This window comes from Pistacia vera, unplaced genomic scaffold (genome assembly GCF_008641045.1).
Source record: "Pistacia vera cultivar Batoury unplaced genomic scaffold, PisVer_v2 Contig334, whole genome shotgun sequence".
Taxonomy (NCBI): Eukaryota; Viridiplantae; Streptophyta; class Magnoliopsida; order Sapindales; family Anacardiaceae; genus Pistacia; species Pistacia vera.
In genome coordinates, this window is record NW_022196151.1 from 253,840 (window position 1) to 264,875 (window position 11,036).

Here is an 11,036-nt window from a genome sequence, read left to right on the forward strand (position 1 = left end):
CTCTATTCTTTTTCTGCTCTATCTTTCTGTTCTTTCTCTATTCTTTTTCTGTTCTTTCTCTACTCTTGTTTGTCACTTACTAACATGTAAGCACAATTGGAGAAACTAGTATATTAGCTAGAGAGAGAGTCATTACATTTACCTGGGTTAGTGAGTTGGGTCGGGTTAATAAATTCGGTTGTCGCAGTTTAATCTTTGCCCGGATTTTTGGCTTTATCCCGTTTAGAAAAGCCTCCGTTAGGACGTCTTCTCTTTCTCCCTGTGTTAGTGCTGCAACCTCCTCAAACCGCCGACAAAAATCTAGCACCGATCCTCCTTGCCGTATCGACATCAGCAACGCAACCTTGAACATTATCCAGGTCATTGCCGCCGTCCTCGACTCTGTGCACTAGTACCAGTGGAGTGCTTCTCCTTCCATGTAGAGGCTGTTGACGAAACATTGTGCTTGTCAGGGATCTGATTTATTTTTGCCAAATGCCAAACACTTCTTTACCTTAACTTTTTTAAGTGCTTTAACAATCAAAAGAAACTATTCCATTAGGGACACTCAAACCACTATTTTAAAACTCAGACCTGACCGGTTAGATTGGGACCTGACAGCCTCCCTGGTCCGGTTTAGGTTCCAAGGGGGTTTATGATATTTTCAAAGTTGTAAGGATTGATTTGTAATTTTTTGATGGTGTTTTTGAAATATTTCAAAGTNGTACTCAACCAATTAATTCCTTAATTGCCTATAATTACTACTTTCACTCCTCCTAAAACTAGAACTCTAACCACCTTCATATTTATCATGTCCACTAATTATATTATCATTGCCACCCTGTAACAGCTTCACACTCAAACAATATCTCTTATTTTCAGTGGTATTGTAATTACCCTTCACGATTGGGATACTCTTCAAGTCCTGAGATCTCCGGGGACTCTCCCCCTTGTATAAATAAACTCTAACGTCGTAACTCGTAACATAACCATCGATCAAAGCCAAAACCAAAGTCAATACAAGCCATGGGAAGGAGAGACGGTGATGGTGATGGTGGTGATGATTATGAAAAAATTATGATTGAAGATACGTTTAAAAACACTCCGGTGCCTAAATGGCATCAGCAAATAACGTTTAGGGCAATGGGGACGAGTCTTATTCTGAGCGTTGTTTTCAACTTCATCGTCTGCAAACTTAATCTCACCACTGGTGTCATACCTTCGTTTAATGTTTCCGCGGGTTTGTTGGGTTATGCTCTCGTGAAGTCGTGGACAACTCTTCTTGAAAAGTTTGGGATGTTGAAACACCCCTTTACCAGGCAAGAGAATACTGTCATCCAAACATGTATCGTTGCATCCTCAGGAATTGCCTTCAGCAGTATGTTTCTTAACTCTGATAATTTTTTGGTCAAATTTCGGTTTTTTTCACTGGTTTTAGATCTCGTTTAAATTTTATAATCATGGTTATTACCGGGATCTATTTGCATGATCAATTCGGAAACATTAAATAATCTGAAACCATGGTGACTTCTGACATTGTAATGAATAAAATGGTAAGAAAATTGATGAAAAAATCTCAAGTTTAATTAGATATAAATTATGAGAAGTCTCTTAATCTTGGTAGTCTTAACACTTTGAGAAATTGATGGTTTCGGAGTAGCAAACAAGGTTGTCTTTTTTTTTTTTTTTTTGTGGTCTTTCAAGCGCTGGTCACATATGTAGTTGTGTTTGCTAATTAAATGATTATGAACAAATAAAAGGCGGAACTGCAAGCTATTTAATGGCAATGAGTCCAAGGGTAGCTGCTGAGGCAGATGGCGGGAACACCCCTGAAAATGTGAAGGCTCTTCATCTCGGTTGGATGACTGCATTCCTCTTTGCTGTCAGTTTCGTGGGTCTGTTCTGTATTGTGCCCCTCAGAAAGGTTAGCATACAATTGACTATGCCCTGTATGATTATGATTATCTTCTCTTATTACACGAAATAATCGTTTTAACACTTGACCAAATTGTTAATTTCCAGATGATGATTTTGAAGTACAAGTTGACGTACCCAAGTGGAACTGCAACTGCATACCTTATAAACAGTTTCCACACACCTAAAGGAGCCAAGCTGGCCAAGTAATTTCGAATTCTTAGTGTAATTTTGTTGTTATTACTATCATTGTTATTGATGTTTAGAATGTTAATCCATGTGGTTACTTTAATTAATGCAGGAAACAAGTTGCTGTGCTGTTCAAGAGCTTCGGCTTCAGCTTTGTCTTTGCATTTTTCCAGTGGTTTTTCACCGGAGGTGATTCTTGTGGTTTCTCTAGTTTCCCTACATTTGGTCTTCAAGCTTTTAAACAAAAGTAAGTACATTTCTACCAAATGCATCACATTGCATATATATATATATATATATATATATATATATATCAATCTCATGCTTGCTAAAATCAATGTATTGTTTGAGTATTGAGTTGGAACATTAATGTTTGCGTTTGATTATTAGTTTCGAGAAAACTAAATGGAATTCAGTCATTTAATCCATTAAATAAATGAAGTATCCATGTTTGATAAGCTTATGCAGATGGGAGTTGACATTTTACTAGTTAATTTGCTTTTGAGGAATGATTAGCTGATTCCATTTTTTTAATGTCTCACAGGTTCTTTTTTGATTTCTCGTCAACATATGTTGGTGTTGGAATGATTTGCCCTTACATTGTTAATGTCTCATTGCTTTTGGGAGCTGTAATCTCATGGGGAATCATGTGGCCCATCATTGAGACCAAGAAAGGTATCTGGTATAGTGCGGAGCTATCTGCAAGTAGTCTCCATGGCATTCAAGGTTATAGGGTATATATCCTATTCTACCATTTCTCTTTCACTAGTTTCTTAATCTAAACGTATGCAAGGTTAATCTGATTAATGATTCATTGTTATTGACAGGTTTTTATTGCTATTGCCATGATGCTTGGCGATGGTCTTTACCATGTTGTTTCCATGCTAATCACTACCTTGCTTAGTCTTCTCAAGCAGCACAATTCAAGGAACAACTCCGTTTCTACATCTTCTATTCACGAGCAGATAACTGAGATAGTAGAAGAAGACTATGACACTAAGAGGCGAACTGAGTTTTTCTTAAAAGATCAGATCCCCAATTGGGCAGCTTGCACTGGCTATGTTATCCTTGTAGCCTTAGCCATGATTTGTGTACCCCTCATCTTCAATCCATTGAAATGGTATCACATTCTTGTGGCTTTTGTAGTTGCCCCTGTTTTGGCCTTCTGCAATGCCTATGGCTGTGGTCTCACCGATTGGTCTCTTGCCTCCAACTATGGCAAAATAGCTATCATCATTTTCAGCTCTTGGGTTGGTCTCCACAATGGAGGGATTGTCGCTGGCCTTGCTGCTTGTGGTGTGATGATGAGCACTGTTGCGACTGCATCAGATCTGATGCAGGACTTCAAGACAGGATATCTCACCCTCTCATCTCCTCGCGCTATGTTCGTCAGCCAAGTCATTGGCACGACAATGGGATGCATTATAACACCTCTGGTTTTTTGGTTCTTCTACCAGGCTTACCCAATAGGCGATCCTAAGGGCACTTATCCAGCTCCCTATGCGCAACTGTATCGCGGGATTGCCATCCTTGGAGTAGAAGGTGTCTCCACCCTTCCAAAAAACTGCCTCAAACTTTCGATTGCGTTTTTCATTGCTGCTATTGCTGTAAACATAGTTTGTCATGTGCTGCGGAGGTATGAGACCAAGTACAAGATTTATAGGTTTATTCCGAGCCCAATGTGCATGGCCATTCCATTCTATCTTGGTGGTTACTTTGCCATAGACATGTGTATTGGTAGTTTGATTCTTTTCTTGTGGACGTTGAAGAACAAGCGAATGGCTGATGACTACGTGCCTGCAGTGGCATCAGGCCTCATCTGTGGTGAATCTTTGTGGGGTGTACCGGCTGCAGTGCTCTCTCTTGTCAACCTCAATGCTCCCATTTGTATGAAGTTCCTTTCTGCCAAATCCAATGCTAGGGTTGATAGTTTTCTAAATGGGAGCTAGTGATTAACTAATATCTCTGTTTGCGCGATATTATTATGTTGTAGATGGGTGATGCTTATTTTTATATTTCACTTATGTCAAAAATTGAATTAGTATTTTAATTTTGGTTTTGTTAGCAATAGGTGATTGGTTCAAACATGTCTAGTGTTCTAGTTTGTTATATATTTTTTATTAATATTTTCTGGTTAACCCATCCACTTATTGCTGGCCATTCAGCTGCACATGGTCATAAGTTTTCTTGAATGCTGCAGCAATTTTTGCGAGGGCAAGGAATGATTTAGGCACCAAGAAAATTTTATTGTGTCTCCTTTTAAAACTATACAGTAGTAATAACACTGTTTATCTCAAATTTGTTTCTAAGTTTTCTATTTTATTCTATATGTTAGTGACCATGACGAATAAAATAATAATTAAATAATGTCACGGCAACAAAGTTAAGTAATATAAACTAAAAGTAATATATTCAATTTTGGAAGGCATTTTATCCAATCACATTGCGAAGACTATGTATGCAACCTTCAATTGAAATTAAGCATATCCTCATTATTTTTGTCAACTTTGATCTGGTTTTGCCTTTTGAAAACACTTTAATAAATGCATATCCTACTTGGGTTTGATTTCTAAATCTTCTTCAACTTCTACCAAACCTTCCAACACCTTTACACCACAGATATGGAAGGCCTCTTGGAAAAATCGCTTTGCAAACACCATGCAGCCACTTTCATCGTTTCCATCACTTCTGCTTCATTTGAAATCATAACCTCACTATTTTTATTAATCATATCTACAAGTTGATGCTCTTCTGCCTTTCTTTTAAATACCCTTAATAAGTGCATATCGTCCTCTGGTTGAGGTCGATCGAAGTTCTTTCTTCCACATAAGATTTCCAAGACCACAACCCTAAAGCTATACACATCTACTTTCTCAGTGATGACAAAGTTGAGCCATTCAGGAGCCAAATAACCTGGTGTTCCTTTCATTCTAGTTACAACTTGACTTTGGTCTCTGTCATTTAGCTTTGAGAGGCCGAAATCGGAAACTTTTGCCCGAAAGTTTTATCCAAAAGAATGTTTTGAGGTTTGATATCTAAGTGAAATATCTTTTGCCTACAATCTTTATGGAGATAGTGTAAGATAAAATTATATATATGTGGCATATTAATATATAAATAATATTATTATGGTTTAAAAATAAATTAAATATTATCCAATTATTATTTTAATAGTTATACATATTGATAGAACGTATATTTGAAGGAAATTTATTTCTTAGAAACTTGACCCTCTCTCTGCCTATTAAAGAAATAATGTATTTTCTTCATCCATTAGCAAAACAAAAGTTCTAAAAAATTAAAGAGAGGAAAGGAGAGAGGATCTAGTATTCTTAATCACAAAAATCATCATCAAATAGTATCATGACTCAAGTATATCTTTTCTAATTAAAAGTTTATTATTGTTTTTATAACCTGTAAAATTCTTGAATTTCAAAGATTCTATAATTTAACGTTTCATGTAAACTTATTTAGGTCAATCCCTTGTCAAGAATGATGATTCTCATGATTTGCAAATCAAGAGCACAGCCTTGGTTCCCATTGAAGATCCATTTGTTCAATGAACCATTGCACATAAATTCATAAACAAGAAGTCTATAATACTTCTGGGTGGAATATCAAATCAATCTTATCAAGTTGACACGGTGAATGTTACCAATTATCTAAACCTCAGAAAAAAAAATGATTCTTTGATTCGGCCTAATCCGTCTAGACACTTCACTCCAACCCTAGTGTCATTGGTAAGAGTGATACGAGTAAATTAACCTTAACCTTAACAAGTGCAGTAATCGTGCTCAAATATTAAAGTGATTGAGGTTGAGTATCATGTCACAGAGATCAAATTAAATATTCGTAATTATCTAAAACTATTTATACGTTATTTAAGAAAATGAAATTTTAAAGTGTAAAACTAATAGATTAAAAATAACTAAATTAAACAAATAAACAATATGAAGAACTTTGCAATATTAATGAAGTTAGAGTATAGATTTCTTCTTAATTATGCTTGACAACTACTCTTAATACCCATTTGTACTATGAATTTGTAAGATTCTTCCAAGGCTAATTATCCTTATTCAGACATAATATTCAACTTAATACAGATCCCTATTCAGTTACTCTGAAATTAAGAAGCATAAATTCATCAATCCCTTATAACTAATTCGCCCTATTCGGTTATGATTTAGGTGGATCACAAATTAATCCTAGAATCTCTATTCGATTATTTCTAGTTTTAATATGATGTGCAATGTTCTTCCAATAAAATAATTATGAATATAAATTAAGCAATAAACCCTAACTTATCAATTCGAAACATCATTAGGGTAATTCAATCAATCCAACATTCTTAAAGCATTAAACTTAAACTCTTGCACAAATTCATAAACGTAAATCTGGTATCAAGAATAAAAATTGTTCAAAACATAATTAGGGTTCCATTCTTCCTTAACAAAAAAGATTTACTCCATCCTAAGAACAAAAAAATAAATAGAGAAGAAAGAAAACATATTCAGACTTGAAAATAAACAAAAATCAAACTCTTAAATTTGATCTTCAGTCTTTAAGCCCAAAGAATGTGTTTTCTCCTCTCCAAAATATGCCAAATTCGTCACTTTTCAGTTAATCACAATCATACTTAAATACCTTAAAGAGTCTTAAGTGAGAAAGGAAAGAAAAACTGACAAAAACACGATAATAGGTTCCGTCACGGCCTTGATCGTGGCCAAATTTAAGTCACCACAGCCTTGGCCATGGTGCTTTCTTGTCTCTTGTTTTATCTTTGTTCCACCACCATGGCCATGGTGAACTACCAAGGCATGATCGTAGCCTTAAAAAATGTCAGGTAGTCTCAATTTCTTCAAGCTTCAAGTCCCAGTTTTATTTTAATGCTTTAATCTACTCAATCAAAGCCTGAAAACACACAAAATTATTCAAATCAATAGTTGACCATTCACATCTCAAGCTTAATAAAAACTAACACCAAAACAAATAAAACAAAAGAGAGATTAACTAAACCAACATCAAAACAACCCTAAAAACTCTCAAATAATTCAGCTTATCAAGTCCCTTCAAATACGGATCTGAATCCTCCTTGATCAGGTTTCTTGCTTAAATTATCAGTTGCTGCTATCAAGTTTTCATAGGAGTACCTCTTGGGCATTCTTGGTACCTTGTCTAAGTAATCTTCCTCTAAGGGTCTGCTTGGGAGTTTTATGGTAGCGGTTGTGAGGGTAAACCATCGTAGCGGTTTTGAGGGTAAACCATCGTAGCGGTTTTGAGGGGTTTTTAGTAGCGGTTTTTAAAACACCTAACATGTGATTGGGAGTTTATTTTCCAACGGTTCTAATAGTTTTTTTAAATGATAAATTTACATATATGTCCATAAAGTTAAAATACTCTCTCTTTTGCTGAATTAACTTTGATAAATACAGATAATGTCTACATTATTTGTTTTTATTTTCTTTCTCTCCAATCAAACAAGAGGCTCTCTCTGACAGTTATGATTGCTTCAACAAGTTTCGATATTGTAGGTCATTAGTTTCAGTTTGCAGTTGTATTTGGTTTGATGGAATATATTTTTGTTTCTTTCTATTAAGATTTGTGATGAAGCTCTTAAGAATAGAAGTTTGCTGTGTTGATTTCCATTACCATCATAAGAATGAAGGAGTTGACTCTCAAATTCACCACGCATTTTACTTACAATTGCTCTGGTGCCTAGCCAACTCCATAAAATGATATAGGTGGTGTTTAAAGCCCTAACTTGACAGAATGAATGACTCTATAGGTTTGGGTTACGCACACCTCCATATTACTTTTAAAACCTTTTTGATTTATGGCTTTATGCAGCTGCAATAGTTCGGATGAAAGATTTTGATAGTTATTTCTAATATTTAGAGACACATTGAAATTAGTACTAGATCCTTTTAACCTGTATTTTGGTTGATGTTAATAAGTTAATTTTAATGCATTGGTGTAGAGCAATAGAGATTGTGAAGCTAATGTTTCATGCAGGGTTAGAGGCATCTACTGTTGTAATGGCTTGGAGAAGCAGCGAAGGGATTATAAGTGGAAAGGGGTTTTTTTGGGATAAAATGTTTAAACCAGTCAAAACACCCCGATTTAGGGTGTTTTATAAATCCTTAAAAAATACACTACACTGGTTTTGGGGGGTTTTTAAACCAGTTAAAACCAGTCTATTAAAAATTTGATAAGTAATGGTTTTTAAACACCTCAAAACCAGTCTAATTAAAAACTCCCTAAAACCAGTGAAAAAAAAACTCTCAAACAGACCCTAAGTCATCACCATCTTTTTTCTTCCCTGAAAAAACAATGTAAATAATGCCAATGATGAGAACAAGACCAGAGAACACCCGAAAGCTCGATCCCAATATAATCACAAGCTGCCTTGTTTTCCTTTCATCCTGAACTTGAAAAAAAAAAAGGGTCGGTGTCAGCACTCAAATCTGACTGAACATTTTTGAGTGGAAAAATTTCTGATGCCAAATAACAATTCCTGGATGAATCAAACATCATAGCTTTGCGTGAACAATTTTCTAGACAATCTAGTTTGCAGCTCTTCACATCTGTATGTTTAGTACATGCGACACCTTTCAAATGGATGACACTTTTCAGCTCTACCATTTCTTGATATATAAATCTGCCAGAGGAAGTTATTAATTTCTGGACAGCCAAGATCGGTCTGTAGTGGCGGATCCAGTATTTTGATTGAGAGCCTCCGCGGTTCCGCTGTTATTTACCAAATAACCAGTAAAAATTTTAAAAAATATCACACCTTAAGCAAAAAAAATAATACAATATCAAGAGCATGGAAGAAAAGAATAAAATAACATAATATTTTCACATTTGAATAAATCTACTGAGAAGCAAAATTTTGAATAAATATGTTAAGTAAACTTGAGCAAAACCTTCTTTTATTTTTGGCTTATAAAGATTATAATATAAATTTTCATGACTTTGATTAGACATAACTTAAATTAAAGTCAACTAAAACTTAAATCAAGTGAACGTTACATTGACTTTTAATATGAATTAATAAAAAATAAAAAAAAAAGAATTTTCTTAGTATAAATATAGATAATAACTTAGATTTTTATAATAATTTTGAGTAACTGAACGGTGACGTTTGAAATGTAGGAAAATAATGAGTAAATGGTGAAAAATAACATCCTTTAAAATATAGTTAAGGTTTTAATATGGGAAAGTATGTCCATTCTTAAACACAAAACACAAAATAAATTCACAAGATCCCCGTCTTTTTCTCTCAAATTAGAATAAAAAACCTCCAAAAAAAAAAAAAAAAAAGAAACATAGTTCAACCCTAAAATAAACTAAATTGAAATGAGCAATACAAATATCTAAAACTGATAAAACAAAAAACAGAGCTAATTGTGATAACTTAAGTAGCGAAAGCTTCAACAATTTCAGTCATCAAAAGTTTTAATAGCGAATAGCATGAGAAAGAGAAAGAAATGAGAAAATGAGAGAGTAAAGAATTTTTTGAATAAAATTATAGAAAAAGAGTGGAGAGAGTTTTAAATTTTTAATATGATATTGACTTAGAATATATATATTAATACAGTAGTAAGTATTTTATGGGTCTAAATATATATATAATAGTTCTCATTTCTTTTTTTTTTTTTAAATTTGAGTACAGATCTGATATATATATTAATAATAATTTTTTATATACCTATATATTAGCCTTTTATTTTTTATTTTTTATTTTTAAATCTGAGGGTATCATTAGTTTGCCTAAAATAGCTCTGGTTGGGGACAACTGCAGGCTGCGTGATTATCCTTGCCCGAATTTGAGCAAATTCCATAGCTTCCACAAGCCAAAGGATAATCACAACTGTTCACTGTAAGAATCTCAGTCTTTGTCCAAATTGATTCTACCAAATCATAAATTCTCAAGTGCCCGTCAAAATCCAATGTTGCATGTCGCAATGGAGTTGGAGTTGCCGGGGGAAGTGAGACCATTGGCGTCCACTGGATTATGTTTGGACCTCCAGAGAACACAGCAAAATCTCCATTCAAAAGAGTGGCACAGTGTGACTCTATTCCTTCTCCCCAAGGTTTCGTAATTTTAGCATAAAAGTGAAGGATCTGATTCCATAAGCAGAGAGACTTCATTTGTAAGAGATCAAAGTGAGTACAAACCTTGAAACCAGTTATTTGGGGAATTGCCTGCTGTGAGCTTTTGGTCAGAATCAGAATATAACTTCATTCCGCGAAGTATAAGTATCAGTTTAATGATCAAAAGATTGAACAAACAGTGGAGTTGCTTGTGTTAAGGAGCATAAGTTTCCCAGATTCTGTTAACTTCAAGCCAGCAACGGATTTACCTTTTGTATTGGTAAACCAGACCAATGCAATGGAATACTTGGCAAAGTATTTACTCATTATATAAAGAAATTTCCACAAGGTAAAAGGGGTAATGAAACAATAGCTTACTCTTAGCCCATTCTCTCTACATAATTATTGTTGCTTTCACAAGAATATTCTCTAATTAATCATTGTCAATTAAATACATATAAAAAAAGAAAGGGGGGTTGGGCGGGGACGGGGATGGGGACGGTTCCAGTGTCATAGGGAGTTGAATGTCCCGTGCACAAGCAGCTAGTTCAGAGTAGGTTTTTTGACTGATATAAATTTGATTTATTGACTTGGGTGTGGAGTGTTTCTCCTCGGTGGCACCCTCATTGGCCCCCTTTGACTCCGTTGTTGCACTACAGGTTAGAGTCCATGTCATTTCCATGCAATTGGAATGAACGACAGTGAATTCTGGGTGGGAAAAGATCCCAAGACCTGGACAACCAAATTTTAGCATCAAAACCTTCAAAATCTTCTAACATCAAATCTCCATCTCTGTTTACTACCAAAGTCACATAGTTTCTAACAAGCTTCTTGCAGTTGGAAGACCAGACTATTCT

General features: G+C 34.8%; 1 protein-coding gene and 1 pseudogene across 1 annotated transcript; one reads left to right on the forward strand and one right to left on the reverse strand.

Moving 5' to 3' along the window:
• The first annotated feature begins 1,107 nt into the window (after window positions 1-1,107).
• Window positions 1,108-4,031, forward strand: LOC116137823 (probable metal-nicotianamine transporter YSL7). Its single transcript, XM_031423522.1, has 6 exons — window positions 1,108-1,357; window positions 1,740-1,903; window positions 2,002-2,099; window positions 2,195-2,329; window positions 2,627-2,816; window positions 2,910-4,031. The coding sequence occupies exons 1-6, from the start codon at window positions 1,123-1,125 to the stop codon at window positions 4,029-4,031; spliced, it is 1,944 nt and encodes a 647-aa protein (XP_031279382.1). The 5' UTR covers window positions 1,108-1,122.
• A 603-nt stretch (window positions 4,032-4,634) lies between these two features.
• LOC116137815 lies at window positions 4,635-10,236 on the reverse strand (annotated as a pseudogene).
• Between the last annotated feature and the right edge of the window lie 800 nt (window positions 10,237-11,036).